Raw genomic sequence first — 26,687 nt, 5'->3', positions numbered from 1 at the left:
TTCCGAACCCTGAGGGAAGACCTACGTCAGGTGTAGTGCACTCTTGGCAGGAAGTGGCTGGCAAAGAGTGCCTTGAATGAGCAGGAAAAAGAGATAATGAGAGTTATGAGAGTAGTGAACAGCACTGGGTGACCAAAGAGAGATGTGTTGAACTGGGAAGCCAAGTGAAGGTGCCCAAAGATCTTCCTTAGCCACCTGAGCTGGGTAACAGTGGCAGCTGGAGCATAAAGGGATATGCAGGTCAGGGGATGGAACATGTTTTCTGTGGGTGGCACAGTTGTTACTGAATTTTGAGTTTCAAAACTTGCTGGGTTTTGTGGTCACACTGTTTATATTTAGTTAAAATATCAAAACAATGGCAAGACTGGTATTTTGTAATAGAATACAAATAAATACATGTGAATGCCCTTGGTTAGTTAGTGTTATACCTGGGGATTTTTTGCCATGTGACTTTCTTTTTTGTTTTGCAACTCTCCTTGGGTTTATGAGGTCTGTAAGACCATATTCTCTTCAGGAAAGAGACTGCATCTCTGCATGATTTGTGATGCTTTTTTAAACTACTAAAAAGAATGTAAAGATAAAAAATCTACAGCAAAAATATATTAGAAAAATGAAAGGTCTCCTTAGCCACCGTTATAAAAACAGCCAACATATGGAAACTTTGCAGCATTTTATCTGAGTCCATGCTGGAGGCACTGCTCTTTTCAGCTGCACCAGTGGTATCATGCAGCTATTCACACCTTTCTGTATATGGACAAGGTCTAAATTCACTGAGAGACAGATTGTATTTTTAAATCTTACAGACACCAAATGGGATTACAGAAGATATGGCTCACTAGTTTATTGAAAACTCATATGTTTTTCATATCTTTGCGTGGAGAGCTGATGAGAATTCCATAACAGGACTGAAGGACAGAATCACAAGTGTCAATTTCCAGCTTTTTGTAAAACCAACTCTAAATTCAGTGTAAAAGGTAGCCACCACCTGAATTAACATTGCATTTCCCCCCCTCTTCTTTCTTTAGTCTTGCAGATGTGACTAAGAAAACCCAGCTGTGAGAGATCTCTCCCCCAGGGCCTCTCTCAGAACCAAATGCGTGGCAGTGATTTGTGCATTGGACTATACCTTACTCTCCTGTGGTCATCACCCACTGACAGAAGAGGGAAAGCATCAGAGGAAAGGAAGAAGGATGAACAGGAAAGTTGTGTCAGGAAGAAGAGAAACCAGGTTGCAAATCAGGCAAGGCTGGTGGCAAAATGGGAACAGGGGAGTGCAATGGGACAATGAGGAGTGAAAGACATGTGCACAGAAGAAGAGTAAGAGTAGGAACACACACAAGCCATCTGGCACAGACTGGGATTAGAGTGGGAAAATGCAAGGTGCTCCCTCACTCATAAAATGAGGTTAGCTCAAAGACATAATAAAAGTTGAATTCCTACAGTTCTGTGAAATATTTATAATAAGATTAACCAAATATTGGAATAATCTTTAGAGAACATTCACTTAAGATCTCTATTACGAGAAAAGAATAGCCATGGCTTGAATGAAAACTTTCCTATTACCTGGTCATTTCTTCCTTCAGCTTTCCCATCAGAGTGTAAGAAAAATTTCTTAGAAAAATTCACTGATGTACCAATACAGAAAAATTTGCCACAGAGTTTTACAATAAGGCTTGAACTATGCTATATTTTATCTCTAGAATTAGTCTTATGGCTGGCTGTATTTATATTTAGAAAATCAGTGTTGTCTTTTCAGAGTTTGATAGTGTTGGTTGAGGAAGGGAGGAAAAGCTTAAAAAATTAAAAAAATTTCAACAATCAGAATGAGGTTTGGTAACATGAGAGCTCTTAGAAACTTGGAGGAACTCAGTGTTTTCCTTTCATTATGAGTTCTCAGGGTGGCCTTTGAGGGTCTTACAGCAATGCAGTAGCAGGAGGAGGTGGCAGAGGAGAAGGGGAAAGCTGCTCTCAGAAAAGCAGGGAGAAGAAACCATGGCAGTACCTGAGCATCCACTCTCCAGCTGCCTGTGGCTGTCCTGTAATTAACTATCTGCAATTCCTAACAACAAAGGGTTGCCAGTCCCTGGCTTTCACCGAGTAAAGACATGGCTTACTGTCATGATGTCAAAACAATGTTCTGTTAGAAACGATGGCTTGTTGGTAAGAGTGAAAAATCAACCCTCTTTTTCCCTTGGCAGACAAACCCCAAATCTGATTCTTTCCCTCAGGCTGCCACCAGAGGTCATAAGGATTCCTGTAACATTCCTTTTGTCGTGTTATTGTCATCTTTGAGGCATGGGAGACTTCTACATACTCGTTGTACAAAAGTTTATGAAGTTATGTTCAAGCATTCTTTTATAATTATTTACTTCTTAATACAGCTTGTGATGTATTCAAAGGTATTGAAATTGGACCCATCGCTGCTGCTTCTGCTACTGGACACAACAAAGAGTAGTGTTTGTGCACATACATATTCACCCACAATGAGAAGTTCATGGGTGTGTTATCGGGAATTATTTTCTTCTTGTGAATCAGTCTTATCCTAGAAACAGGATTTTCTCAGTGTAAAGCAACAAACCATCTCTGTGTTCTCCTTGCAGCCAGCTAAACCAATTACACAGTTAAATTATTTTTAAATTATTATTTTCATTTAGGTAATATGAAAGTGCATTGTACATATTTTTTAAAGTCTGTGGTATATTAAATTGAACCAAACTCTGAATTTCTTGTCCACAGCTGCAAAATCAAGCAACTAGGAAATGCTTTTATTTTTTATTAACAGGAAATACTGAATTCACCTAGTATAAAATACTGATGTTGGTGGTAAGATGCCTGTTGTCACAGGTGAACAGTTTCACTTTAATATATATGTGGCATTTTAATACTCTATTTTTATAAAATTCTTTATCTGTTCTGTAAAATTTAGAAGTCGTGAAATTCAATGTAGAATGATAGTGGTGTTGAATGTAATTTCTCTTAAAGAAGCAAGTCACTCAGAAAAATGGAACTCAAACTCTGTATCTGGAATCAAATTACCCAGACTAAATGAAAAGCTCTTTGCTCTTGTAATACTCTGAAATATTTTTAATACATGGGAAGATTCTTCTTTATCCTTCTCCTTTATCTTAATAGATTTTGTGACAGATTAAATTAGGAAGAAATAAATGAAAGGCCTTTGATTTGAATGCAGAGATAAACATTATCTACCATCATGGATTGCCTCCAGCAGGTCTGCTTGACATAGTAGAAGCTGGGAAGAGCAGTTAGTGTCTACTGCCTTAGTCTAGGTCTTAGGAATTGTGACTTTAGAAGACGTGGCAGCAATGCTGGCAGGACTGTAAATTGATGTGCTAATCCCTTAGGCAGGAATGAGAATATTGCTGTTCAGGTTAGAAGAATACTGCATACATTGAGTTGAACAAGACAGACATGAACAAGTAAAAAGAAAAAAGACAATGCAGATCAGTGTAGCCATTTTCTGAACAAATGAGGCCATCATGTGGCAAATTAAAGACATGGCCATAGGAAGAAAAACTTGATATACAGAATAGAGTAATAAAGAAGAAAATACACACCTTTCATCATGAAATCAAAGGAAACTGGTGTTAAAGATCAAACACAGAAATTACTTTGAGCATTTCAATTTTTCACAAGCAATTATAGAGAAATTTTGAAAGATATTTTGAAATTTTAGAAATTATTTTTCAATGAAATATCCTTAGATGGAAATCACATATTTTTTTTCTACAGCTAAAATCTCATAGGTAATAGTGGGAAAACATGAGCTAGGAGGAATAATCATATCTTCAGAGGAAAGATTTCAAAAGTCTTCATATGAGCACCAAGTGAGCAACCAAGCTTCTGATTATTCATCAAGATCCTCAGGAAATTGCAGGAAACAAAATTATAAACATCTGCAAAACTAGATTGCTGTATGCTTCATTGAATGTACCATTAACAAGCTGAACAGGGAAATATTAGCATCCTGAACTGTAATTCACAACTCTAATATACATGAAGAGTAGTGTCTAAGTTGTTTTTGATTCAGCAGATATGCAAATAACTCTGATCTTTAATAAGTCGTCTTCTTTTACCGTGAAGAATAGACAGATACATGTAGATAAATCTTCTGTAGACCTACCCAAAAGAAAATCCTGGGAAAACTTAATTTAGATTAGGAATTCATCTTATGGATGGAGAAATGTGTCATAATTCCATAGTGCCTTTTCTTACCTGTCCCTTGGAAAGTGTGCAAAAATTGTGTCGTTTTTTGTTTGTTGAACAACATGGAAATGATGTATTGCTTTACAACACTATTAAATACATGCGTATCAAAGAATGACCAAAGAGTTTCTACAACAAGCAAGCACACTGATTAATCCAAAATGAAAGCTATACAAAATGTCATATATGTAGAAGGGAAGGTAAGAAGAAGTTAATCTTGGGGAAAGATGAGAGTGCCTAGGAAGAAAAAAGTGTGGTGCCAGTGTTAACCAAAGAGATTTTCATAGCCCCAGCAGTAAAGAGAGTAGATAAAGCTGGTGGTCACTGTGCACCTATACTACTCACAAGGGCATGTAGTGACAGGACAAGTGGAAATGGCTTCAAGCTGAAAGAGAGCAGGCGTAGATTAGGTACTAGGAACAAATTCCTTACTCTGGGTGTGGTGAGGCGCTGGAACAGGTTGCCCAAAATAGTTGTGGGAAGTCCCATCCCTGGAAGTGTTCAAGGCCAGGTTGGATGGGACTCTGGTCTAGTGGAAAGTGCTCCTGCCCACAACAGAGGGGTTGGAACTAGCTGTTCTTTAAGGTCCCCTCCAACCCAAGTCATTCTATGATTCTATAGTAGCTTCATTCTTTCGAAGTTCTGCTCTGGCTTTTTTATATATTGCTGTAATGAAAGCTGTCCTAATTATTGACATTTGAAATGTAAGTGGGAACCCACAGTTCCCCTGTCATACAAATATACATTCCTTCTCCCTCAACATTGCTTCATTGTAACATCTTGCAAATAATGAGATAACATAGAAATAAAACTATTCCTGTTTGTTAGATGATGTAAGGACCACACTTTTTTATCTTAGAACAATTGTTTGCTGTATTAAAAAAATTCTTAACGTATTTGTCTCCTTTATTAAGCAAATGAATGACACCATTTCTACTCAGAGATTATATACGTTGACACGATACTTACATTTAAGTTATCTAAAACATCAATGACTTTAAATGTCAGGACATTTTAAAACAGCCCCATACGATTTCTAGTTTTTCCGTAAAAATTTTCTCTGGCTTGGTGAATGTAAGGCTGCAGCCAGTTTTTATGGATCTACTTTTATGAAACATTATGTAATGCAGGATCTAAGATGCTTATTTTAGTAGAGCACTCATTCAAGGTGTGATTCATTTACTCTACACCAAGACATTAACAATGTAGGTATTTATGATAATCATGCTCACACCCTCTTACGTAGAGATACCATACAAGGTTGTTGCTAATCTGACCTGCTAGTGACAGCAACTCTATAACAGGATGAACTTCATTGGCCAGACCTTTGTTAACCCTGTAGAGGACAGACTTGATTAGAGAAATGACTTAGATTTGAATGCTCACTATGTCCTGCCCTAGATTTCTACAGCAACAGTGTTATGATACTGATCTCCCTCTTTAATGGAGTACACCCAGAATGAAATGTTTACAGGAATAAGCATGCAAAGACAAAATGAAATGTACTCACCTTTCAATAACCTCTTGTGTTCTGCTATTTTCCTTCCTGTTCTCTACTTTTGATAGCTCTGCAGTCCATGAAATCCACAGCAAAGAATTTGAAGTTGCTGCTGGTCCTGTTTCTTACTTTTTACTTTCAATTTACTGGATTAAAATAACTAGAATAATGATACCATCCTCTCTTGGAAATTGTCCTGGGGTGACTGTATGGTACTCTATGTTGTCTACCCTATGCCAGACATGAATCCTGTGCCTTCCTGTGTCTTTAAGCTGTTTCTCAGAAGAGGGGGGAGAGAAGCCAGGCTAATTTTTCAGAGCGGTTTGTATCTCAAGGACATGTACCCTGTGTTTTCTCACCACTGTGGCAGGGCAGAGCAAAGAACTCTTCCTGCTTTTCCCAGCCCTCGGTTCCTTTTCTCAGCAGAGAGACCGAGAATTAAATTCCTTTGCTTTTTAGCTAGTCTGCTAGCTGAGGCAAGAAAGTTTTTCCCTGGGACTTCGGTTTCTTCTTCTCTTCTGGACTGTTCAGCAACACCAGAACATCACCAGAAGGCCCTACACCATGGCCTGGAGGGGCCCACACCAAACCCCAGCTCCAGAAAGAGAGAGCTGAGCCACACATACAAAGGAATTTGAATTTTACCAGGTTCTCTCCACAGCAAGAGGTTTTATTATTTAGCATTATTCTTTTTTTCCCATGCCTGCATGCAGTCTGCTTGTTAAATAAATAACTTCTTTTTCACTTTCCTCTGAGGAATTTCTTCCCAAACCTGTGGAGGAGGGGCAGCTGAAACCTGCTTTCTTTGGAGGAGACGTTCCTTCCAGAGCATTTCCCTTAATTTGTCTCAAACCGGGACAGAAATACAGAATGAATTTATGATTAAACTACATTGTTCTAGACAATTTTTCTAGAAGACTGAGTACTTAACAATAACAGATATTTAGACTGTCCATAGATACATTTACAATGTAGCTCTTTCTGCACAAGAATTGCTAATTGAATGGTTTTGCCCTGTGTTCACAAGCAGTATGTCAAGTTTCTTCTTTCCTCCCAGCTGTCTTCTTTCCTTTCAATGACAAAATCTACGAGTTAGACTGGATTTTGAGGGAGAGGAGGAGTTACAAAGGTACAAATAGACTATACACCTTGAGAGAGAGATTAACTTTATGTCTCTTTGTGCTGTGAATGATTACAAGGATTACTCATTAACAAATGTTTAAAGGAGATTTTAGTGTCTTACAGAAATTAATGCTTACAGTGCTTTCTGTTTCCCCACAGTCAGTGAGATTTGCTTGCAGAGTCGTTAGGATTGCCAAGGTGGTGTCAATGCTGACACCTCTCTAAAGACTCGTCCCAAAGATAATGGGTCTAGAGGCACAGGAAATGTGTGGGAAAACATTAAATTACCTCCCTTCAAAACAGGGAGTGCTCTCAAAAGAACAAGACAGAGGAAGAAAGGCCTATTACTTCAGAATAACAGCACATACATATCATCCTGTGTTTAGAGTGCTTATGGGCAAAGACAAGAGCTGACTACTCCAACAAGGAGGACCTAAGAGTTCAGACAAGTGTCTTGTGACATCAAGGGGAGCCAGAATGATCAGAGCCCAACTGAAAAGGCGGAGCTAATGAGTAAGACCTCTTATGCCCCTTGGAAAGGTATGGTAGAATTATGGTCCTTACAGCAGAATTGTCCTAGTTCAGTCAATCCTTCCTTTGGGTAAAGCATTGCAATTTAAAGCTGTATGAATACAATATGATGAAGGACACATTTTTGTAGGTGTCTTTGTCTGTTCTTTTGGCTTTGTGCCTATAAATTACATGATGAGGTATTGAATGGTAGCTCAATTGTAGTATTATGGCTGTTGTGGTGTTCTGAAAAAAATTCTGAACAGGATGTAATTGTGAGCAGCAGCAAAGCTCTTCAAACATTTAGAGTGGATTTGAAATTATTATGCAAAGTTTTGTATAAGTCTCAGCAGATACTTCTTTAAAAATGTAGAAGAAAAGAATGGGGAAAAATAGATTGTTTTCGAAAGTTTCTACATTTGACATGAATTTCTGAAATATATTTTAAACTATATGACCAAAATTTTTAAAATTGGTTTTCAGATGTTTGTGGTAAAGTATTTACAGTGCTATCTTTATTTTCTTGAAGAGCTAAATTGGTCTAGTAAATCAAGCATCTTTGAAATGAGTTGGGGAAATAATCCAGTAATTACTAACCCAATAAGTAGAAACTGTATAATCAACAATTTAAAATTCTGGTTTAAAAACTAAATACTAACATCCAAAATTTAAAAAAAATCAGTTTAGGTATGTTCTTAGTTAAATCTTCAGACTATAATGTTGAAGAGTTTAATTCTTTTTGAATTAAAAGAATTTAAAGAAATTGAAGAATGTTTAATTCTTACAGTTGCAAGTATAACTCATTTATATTATTATGCAGAGTAATAACCTTGTTGATGGACAAGAACCTTATTGCATCAAGCAACGCATAAATAGGAAACAAACAAATTTGCCAGTCAAATTGGTTTTCCATCTAAGACAGAAACAAAAGAAAATAGGTATGTGATTCAAGAGGAATACAATGAGACTGCATCAATCAACATTCTGCAGAGTGTTATTACTACATGGTTGAGCCTAACTGATGAGCCTATCTGCCTGCAGACTGGCTCTGTGTGTATAAATATCTAGGTGTAGGTAAGACAGACCATATATATAAATCTCAGGGAATCAGAAATTGGTATGATGGGAGTGTGGACAATTGATTAATCAAGACAGTTTTAAACTTAAAATCAAAACTTTACTGCATAAATATTCACTAACAAAATACATTTCTAATGTTTAGTTATTAATAATTATTAATGAATATTACTCCGTAGTCAAAGCAGTTAGCCTTTAACAGCCATCCTATATTAGCAAATAATATACAATATCCCAGAGCCGATGCCAAGAATTCAGCACCAATGGTTACAGTCCTTGCGAGTCTCAGTCACGGCAGTGATCGGGTTCAAGAGCTCTTCAACCAAGGACACTAACACTGAAAAGGATGCCTTCCTTCCCCCTCCTCCAAGTCCAAATCCAGGATTTTCACCTTGTATAAAATATTGCAGTCTTTAGAGAGTTCTTAGTCCTTGACCTCTGACCCCTAGGATGCTGAGAGACTTGCAGATAGTACTTTCCCAGGCTGCAGCAGGTGCCTTGTCTTGCCCATCAGTTGTGGTCTTGGGTTTTTTTTCTTATCTGCTGTTTCATTTCTGTTTCATTTCAAGCAGTCTTTCTCCATCTCTTAAGGTTGCAACTCTTCAACAATCAATAACCATCAGTAAGGTACTTACAGTTCTGGGACCTTTGTTTTCAGCCTGTGCCCATATTTTCAAGGCCCTTGCTGACATCCCAGGCTAAAACTCCACATCATAATAAGAGACATCTGGCATCAAGCTTCAGCTGACTGCAAGTTCTCGTAACAATTGGTAACAAGCCTAATAGGCCAGGACTGACTGTGTCTTACACAGGCAAAGTGAGGATAAGGCTTGAGGTTTATGTCTGACAAGAGCAAAACTATTTTTACTGAGCATGAAAATATTTCCAAATTGCTTACCAGATACACTGGATTAGTGTGACTTTTTTTAAAGAGTTCAAAGCAAGCTAATATTAATTACAATTGGCTTAGCATGCTTCTACTTTCATGAGTGCAATGGGCATCTGCTTTGGCCACACAGAAAAGAGAAGAGGTTTGAATAATGAAAACTAGTAGTGAGAAACTGGTACACATTTACTTAGTATTTCTTGTGTTTATATGACTTATGAAAGGAAGGAAGAAAACCATAAGTATCAAGACTGTTGATATTGAAATAATTACAATGATAAAAGTAGCCACAGTGACAGTTCAGAGATAAGTACTGCCTTTAATTGAGATGTTGCATTACCCACTTTGAACATTGACCAGGGAATAGTAGATGCCTTTTTCAGCCAGAAGCTGCTGATGGGTGCCCTGCTCTACCACCTTGCCATTCTGGACCACTGCAATCTTGTCAGCGTTTTGGATGGTGGAGAGGCGGTGAGCTATCACGATGCATGTACGACCTTCTCGAGCTTTATCCAGAGCTTCCTGGACAATCTGCAAAATGAACAAACCAAAAGGTGAACTATTTGGGCAGCTCTTGCGAGATATACCTCAATTGCTGTCTGTAAGCATGTATGACAGTGAGGGAAAGGGAGTATCTGTTTCTCAAGCTTCTTGATTTAGAATTAGCCTGTGTTGGCAAAGAGTCCGAACTGTTAGAGTGGATGATGCTGTGATAGTTAAGAGAGTCAGAAGGAACCAGGCTCATTACTGAGATGCATGGCAGGAAAACAAGAGAAAATGGTCTTAAATTGTAACAGGAGATGTTCTGGCGGGATATTAGAAAAGGATTCACTGCAAGGATAATTAAGCATTGAAACAGGGACAAAAACATCTCTAATTGAATCCCTTTGAGATTTTCAAGTACCCTACCAGACACAGCATAAAGCAATCTAAATTTGAGTTCAGTATTGGCCTTTGTGTGAAGAGGAGGTTTAAATGGGGACCTCCACAGCTTCCTTTCATGACTGATTAATTATATATGGAAGTTAAGTCAATATTCTTGTGTCAACTGCTGTCATACTAGTTCTCATGACTTCACAGGGAGTCTCATGAATCACATTTCTCTTAAAGCTAGCACTGTCAGAAAAATACCAAAAATAATCTCTGCTTTCTTCTATTTATTCCTTAAGTTTATTAATGCAGAATAAAATAAGATATTAAATTTCAATATGTAACCGGCACATAATCAAGAAAACGATAAATCATGGGATTATTTAATGACATTTTCCCCTTAAACCTCATTTTTTCATGCCTAAAATTGATCAAAATTTAGTAGAAAGATTTTAACTTTCCAGATTATAATATATGATAAGATATTTGCCTCATTAATAGCAAGTATTTTTGTAGAGTCCCTGTTAATTTTCTACAGCTAGATTGTACTTCCGTTGTACCAAGATTACAGCTTTGGGCTTAAAAAAAGAAGCAAATGTTTTAGCAATTTTCACTTGAACTTTTCATTTTAGCCATTAATATGTAAAGGACCAGAGAGCAATGGGAGAAGAAAGAAAACTTATCAAAGCCAGATTTCACAGTTTCACAGAAAAAAAAGTTCTCTGGCAGAATCTTCCATCTTTTTGGCTTCTGCAGTTTGTGTGTCCTGATTCAATTTTGATAGAACTTTCTCATTTGAAGCCTGAAGACTCCTAGGCTAAGGAATGCATTCTTCATAGCAACTTCAATCTGCCTACTGCCATACAGATGTAAAAAATACTTTTTTTTTCCCAAGGAGGGGTAAGACATTTATATTTGTCTATTATTAGCCTAAATATGTAATTTGCATAAGATACCTTATTTCCAGCTTTTGGCTTTAAACTGTGGGAGTAAAAACAGTAATCATAGTACAAAAAAAAAGAAAAAAAATTAGATTCCAGATTTAGATTCAGATTTAAGTTACCTTTTCACTCTCTGTGTCTAAGGCAGAAGTAGCTTCATCCAGTAGCAGAATGTGGGGCTTACGTACAAGAGCTCGGGCAATAGCAATACGTTGCTTCTGGCCACCAGAAAGCTGGGTTCCCTTGTCTCCTACACGGGTGTTGTATTTCTGGAAACAAAATACTAAGTTCAGGCTATGAATGAAAATCATTTCTGATGTATATTGAAGCATATAAACTCTGACACCAGACACCCATAATCTGCATATTCCATGCCAGTAGCTGTCTGAAAACAACTAGCCAGAATTTCTATCTGCCACAGATCTAGAGATCTTTTACTAGTAGACTTCTTTATAACATCAAGTGTTTAATAAATTCAAAGCAATGAGGGCCTCTAAGGTTGAAATAGGTTATTCTCAATCAGAAGACACAACACCAGAGGTCAGTGAAAGTTTGTGACAATACTGGGGTTCAAACTCGGACAAATCATGTCAAGTGAGATAAGAATTTAGGGGAAATGTGATTAAATTTTTAGCCTTTCTGAATACTGGTAATTACATCTTCCTGGTTGCTGCATGGGACAAAATTTTGTGATGGCAGACCCTTCATCTGACCCAAGATGTTAGTCTTACATTATTATATGTTTGTCATATATATATATATAGGTGAAAAAAATTCTTAGTAATTTTCAGACCATAGGAATACTAGAAATTTAAATTCTGACTAGGTGTAACTGGAAGAAAAGTGTAAACTCATCAGTCTAGCAGAATCTTTTACATATGCTTGAGACAGACAGGAGCTTAAAAAGAAATGTTCTACTTTAAAAACCCCAACCCTTACTACCAGCTCTCAGTTAGTTATAATTGTGTGTTTTCTTCCCTGGGACCTTAAATGTTCCACTCTCCACCTGACCGTGGAACCTCCCAGAGTGAAAATAAGTATGGTAAACACAATTAAGTAAGGAAAATATTTAAACAATAGTTTCAGGTCTATTTTAATCTCAGAGAATTATTGTACCCCAGTTAATTATAAGGAGACACAATTTCCCCTACCACTGTAGGTCATGTCCAGTTCTGAGAAGGAGAGAAAGGGAATTACTTACATTTGGCAGTGAGTCAATGAAGGAATGAATATTGGCTTCTTTTGCTGCACTAACAATTTCCTCAAAGGACACCTGCCGACTGTTATCTCCATAGGCAATATTTTCAGCAATAGTGAAATCAAACAGGATTGGTTCTTGTGAGACTATACCAATCTGAGCTCTCAACCACTGGATATTCAGTGCCTTTGCATTTTTACCATCAAAAAGCTGAGAAAGCAAACATTTTAAATTTTAGTCACATGGCTATATATATGAATTTGAGACCTGCTGTAAATTCATACACAGAAGCTATGTAATTGCAGATCTTTCCTTAGTTCTTTCTTACCAATTACAAGCCCACATAATCTCTTCCCCTCCTTCTCATCTGTTCCAAAATTTTCTAATTCATAAATGTGAGAACAGTCCCTTATGCTGCCTCAGTCCTTTTCTTTACTTCAATATTTAATTAGGATTTTGAAGACAGTGGAAGATAGGATATATAAGCTAACTTCGAAGAACTTTGGGTAAAGTTCTTTCAATGGTTTCTTCAGCAGGAAAATATTCCTCTATTTTGCATCTATAAAGAAGAAATTTACTTCCGTGTTCCTTAAGATGTCATTTGCACCCAGTTTTCTTTATTGGCGACTCTCTCATACTTCTGCAAAATTTGCCTGCTGAATTGCTACCATTAGATAAATGAAAACAGAATTTTTAATTATTTCTTTTATGTATCAGTTTAATAATTACATAAGTCACCTTAACTTGGACACAAATATACCAGGACATTGAAAGGGCTGTTACATCTCCACTGGAGTGACCCAGTGCAGCGCTCACGCTCTGTGTTGGGTGACGTGATCAGCTGTCTAGCTGAAGAATTGCCCCCTTCATAGCATGGCTATTGGAGGAGATTAATCTAACTTCACAGTTTGTGCTAGAACAGTCAATTGTCAGCCAATATAACTTTTTCTTCAAAGGAAAAGGTGTTATAATGAACCTTAAGTGGATTCAAAATCCACTGAAATAAGGGAACTTTTGTGAGCAGCTGTTTGGGCAGTTACTGCTTTAAGTTAAACCCCTTTCACTCAGTTCACAGAGCAACTCAGCTTGAGAATTAGTCCAACGCTTTTGTGGTTTCTATGGTTTCTGTGCTTTACCCTTCAGTAAACTGTTGTTGGTTATTTATGGACACAAGGTCAAAAACATTGGTAAGGAAGTTGTACTTTGTTAAACACACTTTTGTGGCACCTATGCTGCTTCTTTCCACATATCATTTTGCTACACTGGACCTTTTGGGGCACTTTTAACTTCAAAAAAAAATCTTTTCCATTGCATCTAGGCTTTATTTAAGTATTGGTTTATCTTCTGTGAGTATCTCTGCAGAGACAAGTACTAAAATCCTTCTTATTCTCACCTCATTCAGGCCAAAATGTGTGTTCTTTTTCAGACAAGACCTCTGAGCACATTTACATCAAAGAGCAAAAGCAATTAACAGTACCATTATGTGAAAAAAATTGTAAAGTTGCTGTATAACTAGTATAGGAAATCCTACATATATTTTAAACCAAAATGACTGAAAGTATTTACAATCTATCACTTGATAAGCAGACATACTCATAAAGATTTCATACTCATAAAGTTTCTAACAAGTAAAAATTTTGAAAAAAAATACTTTTGTCAATGTTCACTGGTTTTTTTTGAAAGAACATAGATGGCAAATTCTATTACTAGATTATACAGAAGTCGGTACAGAAATCGATACTAGATATAGAGAAGTCGAAAGTTTATCAGCTTTTAAACTGTTCTTATTATAAAAAGCTCAGGAAATTTGCCCTGAATTCAAAGCCATCATTAGACTGTGGATCAGGCATATTTTTATCACACAGATCTTTGTTAATTCATTGTAATGTGGGAAACCAGGACTTATATACATCTCATTTAATTAAGGAGACCCAATAAGTCACTGCTGATCTTTAACATTAAAATACTTAAAAAATAAAACTAGAAATATCTATTGTACTTATCACATCACATCAAACCAATTAAGAACAGCCTCACTTAACCTGTTGACATGTTCTTGCAAAAATACTTACCATTTCTCCATCAAGTGGATCATAAAATCTCTCAAGCAGCTGAACAACTGTGCTCTTTCCACAGCCACTGCTACCAACAAGAGCCAGGGTTTGTCCCTTTTCTACTTTCAGATTCAAACCTTGAAGGATTTTGACCTCTGGTCGGTTTGGGTAGTTAAATGCCACATCTTTGATTGTTATATTTCCCTCAAATGTTTCCTATAATTAAAATAGTTACATCTGTTACATCTTTAAGACGATTTCACAGATCATTAAAACAGAATTGCAGAAGTATCCCCACACCCCCAGAAATCAAGAGAGAATTTCAAAACAAATACCCTTTTGGCTCTATGTGCAAAAGCTGGACTCACAGTAGAGAACTTGGTCCATGTTGTGTTCAGTTAGTGAAGAACGTGTTGTGATAAGGATGTAGTCAGAAGGAGAGGAGGAATCAGTCTGAAGAAAGTGAGGAGGGTGCTGTCCATATTACCAATAAATAATCACCCATCACACATGGCTTACTTACAGGCTTGTCTCCTTCCTCACTGTAACTATCTATTGAGGGCACTCTTTCAAACAGCCGAAACAAGTGGGCTGCTGATATCTTGGCTTTGGCATAGTCTGGAGCAAAAGAACTGGTTTGTCCTAATGCCATTGCACCAAATACAACAGCTGAAAACACTCTATAAGAGAAATCAGGAAAAAAATCAGCAGACAATGAAGAAAAGTACAGTGGAAATGTGGCTGCAGTCAACTTTTTCTTTTACTCAGAGAAAAAGAGGGCTAAATTTAGTAAGAATGAAGTAGTGATCAACTATTATTGCTTTAATTATTAATTTAGCTCCAGAAATTTCTTTTTACCCTCTTTTAATGACATAAGATAAACATGCCTGCAACCCAAGTTCAGTGTTTTCATACCTTATTAGCAGTAATTTCTTTAATTGTTAATTCTGGTTAGTATGTTAACTCTCAGCTGGGGTATGAGGAAAGGGGTCAATGGATGGCAAAATTGTTACTCTAATCCTGTTCTATCATCACTGTGGTTTCCTCTCTACGGTTCAATGATCTTTGGGAATCAGTGATCAATTTTTAAGGCACCAATGAAAATAAGAATTCAAGCCTGTAACAAGGTGACAGTAAAGTTTTAGTTTTCTACTACATCTCTGCTGGAAATAAATTGCAGGGTTTACAATACCAATAAAGGTTGAAAACTATGCTGTTATTGGTTTGTGGTGATTTTTATATCATTTTATGGAATTTTATGTAATTTTACAGGCTACATTAGAATAGTTTAAGAACCTGTTGTCTTCAGCTATTCCTTATTGCCACACACTATAGAAACAAAATCATCACCAAGAAATGGTATTTGACATATGACACCTCTTAGCCTGTTTTAAGGCAAAGTAAAATAGATTCATTTCTATTAATTTTGTCCTTTCTCTTCAGAGCTACATAAAGTGATCTGTTTTATTCTGCATTTGAACAGCCTAAAAGGGCTCACAGTTTTTGCTCAAACCTCCCCTTTCAAATTTAACTGGAAAATCACTCAGCTGGCTAGAGATGTTCAGCTAGCACATGGAATGCAGAAACTTTCCAATATCTTCTGGTCAAAATCAGCTGTGTTAACTATCTCTAATGAGGTTGACAACAAAAAATCGGTATGTTTGACCTTCTTGGGTATTCAGGTCACTGATAATCCACACTGGTAGGATCTCAGTCTTTCATACTTGTTTCCATAGCCCTGTCTTGAGCTATTACCTCTTAAATTATAAATTATTTTTCTGGACAGACAGAAAAAAGATTGCAAAAGAGATACTTACAAAAATACACTTGTAGACTCCATGTGGTCATTTACCACTAGATAGGCACCAAACCGGAAACAGCCAGCATAGGTAAAGAACATCATTGCTTGTGAAAGGGCAAAACAAAAACCAAATATATGTGCCTTCTTCACAGAATTTCTGTATAGAAAGAATGCATATTTTCATCAAAGTGTGCAATCATACTGAAGTCCTAGTATGCAAGCAGCAACTGACTTCAATTGATACTTTTAGGAATGGAAAGTTTACGTACACTGAAACATTAAATAAAAACACGTCTTCTCTCTCATAGGGCAATAAGTTCCTATTTATACTAGAACAACAGAAAGATTAAAGTCTTGGAGCAACCCCATCAATGTCAACCCTCTGAATGGTTAGGAACTGTTCAGCAAATTGTGAGATATGAATGCAAAACCCAGCAGCCTGAGAAAAAAGCTAAGTAATATCTTTTATGTCCTGCACTGTGCTCTAACCACTCAATTATTATGGTAGATGTGTCAGTGGCACCCCTGCTTCTTTCCCATTATGTCTGTGTACATATACTTTCATTTCCTTTACTTGTCTCATGGATGTTTGAAAAGGAAACATTCCATTCTGGAATAAACAATACTTTAATTGGCAGAATCTTTTTAGTTGTTTTCTTTAAGACTTTTAAATTTTGATTTAGTCCAGACAGATTTATATTACTTTATTTTCTGCCCCAAACCAGTGAGTAATTATTCAAATGCTTTCAATCTTACTAACACTTTAAAAAATGGCTTAATGGAATATTCAATTTACATGAAAAAGGTTTTAATTAAATATCCAAAACAATTCAGGTGGAAATTTAGATTAGACGACTTCGAAGGCTCACTTAAAACTAAGATTTTTCCAAACCAAGTGACACTGTAATAGAAGATACCAATATTATAACAGAAAATTAATTAAATAAAATTATAAAAAATATTGACTGGTGATGGTTGCATTTGTCAATAAAAATATGCAAAATATTGACATTATTTCTGAGATAATTAAATTATACATTAAATCATACACTCTACAAAAAAATCTATTTCTGTTGAAGTAAATGTTTGCAATTTATTACAGGTATTTTTTTAGCTTAGTTATTTTTATTATACCTGTATGGTACAATCAAATGTTCTCCATACATCGACTCGAATTTTCTTTCTCGGGTCAAGCTAACAACAGTTCTAATATTTTCTATTGCTTCTGTGGCAATCTGCAATAGTAAAACAAATGTTTTAATCAAAAGCTAAGATTATGTTGCAATTCCTTATTTTAAATTAATAAAAATATTCTGTTGGAATACAATTCTATATTTTTATACTGGTTATTTAAATGATAGACTGTTGATATAAAAATAAGCATTTTATATTTTTCTTTTTATGACAATGAGATTTTCTTACAATGCTCAGAATTTTCTGATAAGACCTCTTTAATGTTCAACAAATAACTAGTGAAAAACCATTTGACAGCAATGACAGTTATGGAGAAAATACTCAACAAGAAAAATGGCATATTAGCATTCAACTTCCAGTCCACTGAGTTTGGGCTAAAATCAAAATGTGCAGGTTACTTAGGTGCCTTAGTGCTAACTAAGTGCTAACTTAGATCTCAGCAGTAAATATTTGCTCTGATACATTCTTTAAGCTTGCAGATTCTTTAGACATGAGTCATTTGTATACACAAAAAGGCCAGGGAAGATTCCGATTAGATATTAAAAAAAATTCACTGGTAGGGTGGTCAGGCATTCAAATAGATTGCCCAGGGAGATGGTGGAGTCTGCAAATGTTCAAGAGATGGATGTGGCACTTGGGGATGTGGTTTAGGGGTGATTATGGTGGTGCTGGCTTGATGGTTGATGATATTGAAGGTCTCTTCCAACCTTGATGCTTCTGTGAAAAGACCCTCAAGGCTTTAATGCATTTTGTTAAAATATACATTTCATGCAATATTAGTTTAATAAAGACCATAATGTAAGTTTTTTCAGTAACCTAAGTTCAGCAACTCTCTGCAGAAAACAAATTTTCCAGGTGGAACACTATTTTTACTGAAAAAAAAAAAATATTTGAAAAAATATTTTTTAAAAATGAAAATTGAATAAAATGCCTGTAGACCAGTGCTTTCTTAGGTGGCCTTGAGAAGGGAAACTCACATTACCATGAAAAGAAAATATTCTTTAGGTTTTGAAAAAAAATATCATAGATATTTGGAACACCTGTGTTAATTCTTCACAATATGCTGCACTAATAAAGTCTTTAGTGTCTATTCCAAGAATTGTCAATTATTTTCTGTCACATTTTAAAAAAAAACCAACATGAAATATATGTTCATCCCTTAGAGAGCAGCAGAAGAAATGTACCCAGTTGAAAGGAATGGAACAGAATTGCATGTCCTTAGATAAATGATTTTCTTTTCAGCAGCTTTTAAAAACAGTACGACATAGGAAGAGATTTTAGAAAAGTTTTACCTTGAAGAAAGCAATATCTGGAAAGTGATGAGATAATTGTTCCCAAAAGGATTTTTGGAATGAAGTGACATTAAATGTCTTCATTTAATTTGTTAAACAAAAGTCTAGCCTTCTTGCTTTTCAGTTTTCATCTCTCTCTTCCACTCCAGAAACAAAGGAATGGCAAACAGAAACCAGTGGAGATATATATATTATCACCACAAACATTAATAAGATGAAGGAGGGAAGAGAAAAAAAGAGCAGTGTAATAAGAGAGACGACATGCCAAAGAGGGTTGACCAAAAAAAAAAAAAAGTCAAAATGGAGATGGTTCCAAAATAAGGAAAACAAAGATGAATAGAAAAGGAATGAGAAGAGAATATGCCTGAATAGTGTTTAGCACATTCTGAGATTTATCAACTACAAAAATATTAATAGCTTAATAACATAAGTCTTTGATTTTTATTGAAGAGGTGTGATGCTCTGTAGGTCTACTAGTGTAACTGGCTGTCTTTGGAACTTACATATTGTGAAATGTTCTGTGTTTGGAGTAATACATCCATTAACAGTGCTTTGGTAAATATGACCGTATACATTATACAGAAGTAGATTAATTTCTCTAGACCCACCTTTCCTGCAGCTTCCAGCTCTTGTTTATCTTTCTTAGCATGCCCAGCCAACATTTTCATTTCAATCATTCCTGCCACTGCAATGATGGGCACAACAGCTAAAAGTAGCAGGGTCAGCTGCCAGCCATAAACTAATGATATAATAATTCCAGTCCCCAGGTTGGCTATGTTTTGGGCAATTAATGCTAGTCTGACACCAGTTGCCTGGAGAAAGAAAAAAGGCATCTATTACTAACATAACTGCATTTTAAATAAGGAAAGCATTTTAACCCACAAAATTCCTGATTCTCAAAACACTGCTTAGAAAATCTTAACTCAGTTTTGCTATTTTTCAAAATGAGAGTTTCTTAAATGCTTTTGTAAAAAATTATCTAGATAATATTTATTTCTTCTTTCCCCATATTCTGATTAGTTAAGTTTACTCTGCAATTTCTAAATTCTGCTCTTGAAACTGAACAAACATACTCATATTTACATCTAAACATTAAAAATCTGTCATATTTTGTAGATCATAGAGCTAGCTTTACAAGTCATCACATAGAGCCCAATGAAGAAGAAAATTAAACATTTAACTTTTCCTATGGAAATAAAGCCAAAGATACTTCAGAACTCTACAGTTCAAAAAAAACCAGCACATAACTTCATATAGCAGTAAGAATTCACTTAAGCATACACAAATAATTACATTCAGTGTACTTTAGCATGATATTACAGACCCCTGAAAGTACACAATTTACTTTTAAAGAATCTCCAAAAAGTAACAGAGAAAAGGAAGTCTATTGCTCACAGTTCTTTTTTTTTTAATAAGAAATCAAAACAATCAAAAAAATAGCAGGAGATCCTACACTGAATAGATTTCATTGCATGTCTTTAGGTGAATAAGACCTCTTTAAAAAGACTTCTTAAATAAGAGATTCCCAATAAATTTGTTCAGTAAGGAAGACCACAATACAGCACAATAGTAAACTTGTCATAAAGTGCATCAGTGCATTCTCTACCAGCTATTGTTTTATGGGAAATTTTAGTTGTCAAAATCGACTGTTACCCAACCAGTCAAACCCAAGCTGCAACTTCGCTATATGCTAAACCAAATATGAAAAATTCCAAACCAAAATTTTCCTTACTCCTTTCACTTGAGAGGCATCATTAGCAAGTCTTGTGGTTAATGCTCCAGTGCTATTTTTAGGATTATCAAACCAGCCCATATCCTATAAAAAGAAACATTATTTTTAAGACCAGTGTTTGGATATTTCAAATAAACATTTCAAATAAAGTAAATCTGGTATGTGGCAGTGCCTCAGTTCTGCATATTTAAGTAAGTTTAATTCCGTCATTGCACATTGAATATTTTTAGAAAAAAGTGTAATCTTGTGAATCCTCCAATGTACTCATTATCACTGCTGAGAAGGAAGGAGAGCAGCTGAGAGATTCCCCAAAGCAAAATTTACTCTCTCTCACTGCTGCTCCCTCACTGAATCTCCTTGGAGGAGAGGGCTCTTCAGTCACACTCCCTCATGGTTGCAAAGCTGTTTGGGGAGGGGTTAAGTGTAAAGCATTTTCAGGTTAAAAACAAAACATTCATTGCTTTGTTTCTTCCCATATTGAAGAGGCTTATTTGGAAGAGAGACACCAACAAACAAAATAACAAAACCCCTCAGCCAAACGAAAAACCAAACTGGTCAATCTGATCAAAGTTAATTGTTGGGATCAGGTACACAGTTTATGATTTATTCACCATGTGACCAAATATCTGATTTAAACTTTCATGTGTAATATACATCGAATGAAGTCCTGGTGATGTATTACAGGCATTTGTGACCTCAAGACTCAATTTTAAGATTGCCTTTTCATTAGATTTTCAGTATGGCTGATGTATAAATTGTAATTTTTCAGACTACAACAGTTTCCTGTCACATTGAAAACAGTCATGTTCACATGAATCAAATTCTGTGTCTACATGTAGCCTTATGTGCAAGACTTAAAACCCATAACTATTGTACTGTGTATTTCAAAATCTAAAATACTGATCCTGAAATCATACAAAATTAAGGCAATTTTAGAATTACTTTACAACATTATGTTCTATTTATATTTTAATTTTCTGAAAGTGGTTTTACTTTTCAAATATACCACCTTATTATTGCATTAACAAACAGCAATTATAGATTTGGGGGCTCTTGGACAGAGATTTCCAATAAATTAAAAAAACACATCTGTACACATCACAATTTACATCAGACATTTGAAGTAAGAGTTACAGTGTAAGTTGTGTTGCATTTCTTTAGGGGAAAAAGGGCACCAAGAAAGCAAAGCAGGCAAATGAATAGATAATGGGATACTGCTGGTGCACATCAACTTGTCAGGCCCTTGTAACTTGGCTGTAAAACTAAGTCTTTGCAAGGAGTACATGAAAAGCACTTGTATTGATTTAAGACTCTCCCTTTAAGGATACTCTGCATAACCACATGTAACTAATCAAATTGGTTTCTAGTCTGATTTAAACAATCTTCTCTGTATGATAGACTGATGTAGAATACAGTTATTTTATACCAATACAGTAAATTATTTTTAAAACCCTGGAAATCAAATTATTTATTATCTTTACCTGCCTAAGCATTGCTTTAAATGCCATGAATCGAAGCCTCATTGTAAGAATTTCTCCAGCTTTGCCAAATGTGAAACCCTGTTTGAGAAAAAGTACAATGCCTAGTATTACACTGTTTGTGTTTATTCAATAAATATTTTACATAAATTGCCTCTACATTGTCAAAGCACAAAATATTGCAGTCCTGTTTCACAAAGCAAATGTAACAACAGGCTTAATATACATAAATTCTAGGTTCACATAGGTTCACAGTACAGACATTAAAATATTATTTTTGAAAAAATTTAGGGAGCATAGCAATATTTCCCAGCACTGCTTCACCAGCATGCTTTAAGAAGAAGGTCTCTAATCAACCCTTTGACTTCATTTGCATGAGTCAATCGAAGTCAGATTTAAACAAGTAGCATTTAGGCCATTTAATTTTAGATTAAAGACTTTGTGAGGCAACCTGGGTTCACTGAAGTCAAATGCATCCCTCAAATTTAAAACATTATCTGAACATTTATAAACTGAGCAAACCTATCACAGCCCTGTACTACTCAGCCTTCTGTACTCAAGGCCTTTTTCGCTTGTGCAACGAGACAAATCCATAAACAAACCAGCAGGTTTCTGCAAGAGACTGTTTATGCTGCTGTCCCAAGCGCACATTATTATTTCACTCTTAGGCTCATTTAACAGATAAAATTATACCAACATGTTCAGAAATTATAAAGCAGACAAAATATGACAATTTTAATATGATTACCATATTTTTTTCTTTTAAGTGGCACTATCATTGCAGGTACAACCATTTGTGTTTCAGCAGGAGGAACTGAATATCAGCATGATGAGTGTTACCTGACAAACTGGGCCTGGGAGCCTTTGGGGACTCCCATAGGAACAATATGGGACATTCCTTTGGATGAGGAAAGGGCTAGGGAAGTAAAAAAATGGAGAACTAAGGCAGGAGATTGATAGATTTTCAATTACTAACAGATTCAAATAGGAAGGCTTGAGGGTGAGAAGGGGTGGTAGAATGTAAAGGCTGGAGGGGTGGCCTGTTACTTGGCAATAGGAAAAGAGCAAGAAAATTCAGAGTTTCATTGCTGAGAACTGTTTGACTGATGAACAAGAGAGGAAGTTCTGAAATTAAGAGGTCTGAATAGGTTCGAAAGCCTCTTACACACAAGAAGCTCTAAGTCAAAAAAGTTTCAGCACAAGACACATCTAGAACCGTAACTACAGTTTCTGGTTTGAGTTGGAGGCATGTATTATAAAGATGCAAATTTTTAGTATATTTCAGGTCTGGTTTCTAAAACATGAATAACAATTGTAATATGTTAAGTTAATAAAACGTACCTGAAAAAAAAAAGTAAAAAAGGAAATGATTCCAATTACTAAAAATAGCAGTGAATATAAGTTGCTCTTTTCTCTTAAGATGTCCTTGTCAGTTTCTGAAAAAATCTATAAAATAAAATTGGACACAACATTTTAAAAAAATTAACTAACAATCGGAAATACTCTCAGGTTTCTCAATAACTATTTTTGGTAGTCAATTGCATTCATATAAAATTTGAGCGTATGTTACATAATATTTAAAGTATAACAGGCATATTTCAGGTTGTAGCAAGATTTTTAGGATTTTGTAAATTTCATACAACTTTTCGGATTTTTGCAAGAGTGCTTCATCCACTCTTCAGCTTCATTATGCAGTGATTGTTTTAAACCTAATTTTATTAGAAATAAATTTTGTGGGCTTACAGTTTTTTGCATACTTTATTCCAACTTACCCCTATAATTTCGGAAAATATGACTGCAAATGCAGGTTGTAAACCTCCATTGATAATTGCACACAAGGTTCCAGCTACAAAGTATGGCCATTCAGTTTTGTTCAGCTTCATAATTTTCAGAAATGAAGCTGGGCGTAGTTCTTCAGCCTTAAAAACATGAATTATGTTAGGACAAACAGGAATGTATTTGGAGAAATATTAAGAAAATGAGAGATTAATAATCAATTTCCTATTCCCAGAATCTATTCAGGGGAAGCAAAAATTATAGTTTTTAATAACATGAATAAATGATTGTACATTTTAAAAATTATTCTAACACAAGGAAGGAAGAGTTGTGCACTATATTTATACTCTTGTCATTTTATATTAGTCTATCAATATAATTTTTGTTGGTGAATACTTTGATATTGGTCATTGATGACTGAACTACTCATTCTGCGCATATTGCTGTGTGTAATCCATGGCTTGATTAATTCAAATAAATGTTCATTAAGAAATTTATAACATCAAACTAATTCCTGTAAATATGAATGCAATCGTATTTTTGGGGGGTTTTTTTGCAAGTTTTGTTGTAAGAGTTGTTATGTTGGGCCAAATACTCTGTTTCTTATCCAAAAATGAATGTTTAAACTGTATAGACTAAACTGGTATGGTATGTAAATATGTAAGTATGTTTCTTTTAAAGGAAATTTATTTTCAACAATAAACTCATCATCTTTGTTATAGATTTTTAAATTAGCATTTTATTTGTATTATCATTTATGTTGAGAATAAAAAAGCAAGTTCTGAATATTATCAGTCAAAGGCTATTCAGAATTTAAAAATTCTCATGTTTTCTTCATCCCTATGAAATGTCTCCTTCTCCTCATACCTTTCTTGAGCAGGAGAATGAATTTAACGCGCTTTGTTTAAAGGAATCAAGTTCACTAACAGCTCTGCAGAGATACTTACAGGTGAAGTTTTTTCCTCATCAGGACCATTATTTTGCTCTCCTGGCTTTTTCATGCTTCTCCGAGTTGATCGTCTTCTCAATCCTGTTGTTAAGGATTCTTCAAATTCTGGTTCAGATCCACTGTTTTTGGCACTATGTGCATTCTCATCATCTTCTGATGGTGGAACTTCAGCTTCTATTGCCTAAAAGTGGGAAGAACGTGATGCTATTACATACGCATATATTACTTCAAAATGATGAGGTAATCAAAGTAAAAGTAACTTTGTTTCAGTTGAAAGAGATACAGAGGAAACAACATATAATGCTTTAAGGAGATATGAAAATCTGTATAATATTTAATAGAGCTCTATATTCAGATCTTTATTCATATATGAGTTTTGCACCTCTCGTGAAAATTCTTATAGTAAGTGGAGGATGTGGGACTGACAGTAGCTGCTCTTTTTTAATGAATTAAACTAAAAAAGTTTTAAATTGAGGGTAAACCCTTTGCACTCTTCTTGGGTTCTTTTAGAATGAGTTCTTGAGGGATATACAGTTTATTCATGAAGTGATAAAACATTACTGCCTTTACAGCAGAACACACTTAACAATTCTTGACTTTAAATGGAATAAGGAAGTTCAGCACAAAACTGAGTCAAAAAGAGATTTTGACTGAAAAATTAGAGCAGCCTGGAAAAGAGCCTTACCCATGGTGGTACTTTTGCTAGTCTCTTTGACAGAATAAATAAATGTCTACCCACTCCTGAGGTATTTGATAGAAACTGGATTCAAAGTTGCCTTCAATTTGTGTTTCTTTTTTTCCAGGAATTTTTTTTTACTGCTTTTTGCACTACTAATAAAAATATCTTCTTTACTTGCCTTCCATTTTTTATTTTCATTTTTCATTGTTTTTAAATTTTCTTTTCTAAATTTTGTATTTCCTCATTTTTCCCATTATCACATTTGTTCAGATACAAAGTAACTTTGAATCGAAGGTAACCAAATGTATTCTCATATTCTATGAAGAAATATTTTAATTGGTCTGGTTAACCTCTTCAGTCTGACTTACTGAGATGGCAGTTTCCGTTTCTTTAATGGACATAGTGGTTATGCAGTCAAACAAAGTTAGAATGAAAATCTGCTATAACCTAATGGTCACCTGGGACATTGGGATGCACTTATCAAAGTATTTTGGTTTTCATTTAATAACTAATACATTTCTGAAATTTATTATAATTTGCAATCTCTTTTTCTCTGTCTGTGTAAGTTAAAAACATATTTTTGCTGTCGGAATAGCTGGATTATTTTTCTTTTTCTTCTATTCCTACACATTTTTTTCTTTAGAAAGAAATTCAGTACGAAGGATTATACCTAAACACCTTAAAATATGCATGCTCTATTCCTCCAGTGTCAGCTACTGTATTTTACCTTTTATCAGACTAAGAAAAAGCAATGGAATAGCAAACTACTGTAGTCATCTGTTCTACATTAACTGCACAAAAGGAAAACATAAAATAATCTTTTAAGTTGAAATATTTAGAGGATTAAAAATGTACTATCCTGGGTTTAAACAAGTCTTGTACCAAAACTAGTGGTCTCTCTCACATTGCTACTCTCCTTTCAAAGCACATGGGTTTTTGCTGCGAAGACAATATACTGCAGAATTTCTCATACTTCTGATATGACTATGGATGCACAAAAAAAAAAAGAAAATGAGGCAACATCTAGAGAAAAAGTACCTGCATGTTAACAAGTTTGTGGTAGATTCCCTTTCTCTCAAGCAATTTAGCATGATTCCCTTGCTCTGTGATAACTCCACCATTGAACACAGCTATCAGATCTGCATTGCGGACTGTTGACAGTCGATGAGCTACCACAACCGTAGTGCGTCCTTCCCTTGCCTGAAAACAGCAATATTTCATGTGAGTATTTCTAAGTAAATGTAAATAGTGTTCATCTTCACAGCAGAGTTGAGTAGGACCTAAAAGAAACATTTAAAAGGTTCGCAGAAAAATATAACCTTCAAAAAAAAATTTAAAAATGTATTTCAATTAGTACCTTAAAACAGAAATATAATCTAAAGCTCAAAGTTTAGTATTAGAGACCA

The 26,687-nt window shown here is 35.3% G+C and overlaps 1 protein-coding gene across 1 annotated transcript in view; it reads right to left on the bottom strand.

The window, feature by feature from the left end:
- Positions 1–8,509: 8,509 nt before the first annotated feature.
- The window catches only part of ABCB1 (ATP binding cassette subfamily B member 1), a 48,578-nt gene continuing 30,400 nt past the window's right edge, over positions 8,510–26,687 (bottom strand). Inside the window, exons 17-30 of the mRNA XM_010399216.4 lie at positions 26,320–26,481; positions 24,601–24,783; positions 23,650–23,796; positions 23,219–23,323; positions 21,881–21,958; positions 20,400–20,483; positions 19,276–19,479; positions 17,316–17,416; positions 16,198–16,338; positions 14,904–15,060; positions 14,399–14,596; positions 12,330–12,536; positions 11,251–11,397; positions 8,510–9,848 (exon numbers count right to left, since the gene is read on the bottom strand). Coding sequence (XP_010397518.2) covers positions 9,654–9,848; positions 11,251–11,397; positions 12,330–12,536; positions 14,399–14,596; positions 14,904–15,060; positions 16,198–16,338; positions 17,316–17,416; positions 19,276–19,479; positions 20,400–20,483; positions 21,881–21,958; positions 23,219–23,323; positions 23,650–23,796; positions 24,601–24,783; positions 26,320–26,481 — 2,109 coding nt within the window. The 3' untranslated portion in view covers positions 8,510–9,653. The remainder of the gene's footprint in view (positions 9,849–11,250; positions 11,398–12,329; positions 12,537–14,398; positions 14,597–14,903; positions 15,061–16,197; positions 16,339–17,315; positions 17,417–19,275; positions 19,480–20,399; positions 20,484–21,880; positions 21,959–23,218; positions 23,324–23,649; positions 23,797–24,600; positions 24,784–26,319; positions 26,482–26,687) is intronic.

The sequence above is a fragment of the Corvus cornix genome, chromosome 2 (assembly GCF_000738735.6).
Source record: "Corvus cornix cornix isolate S_Up_H32 chromosome 2, ASM73873v5, whole genome shotgun sequence".
NCBI lineage: Eukaryota > Metazoa > Chordata > Aves > Passeriformes > Corvidae > Corvus > Corvus cornix.
The sequence above is the reverse complement of the archived record's forward strand: the minus strand, read 5'-3'. Positions and strand labels throughout refer to the sequence as shown.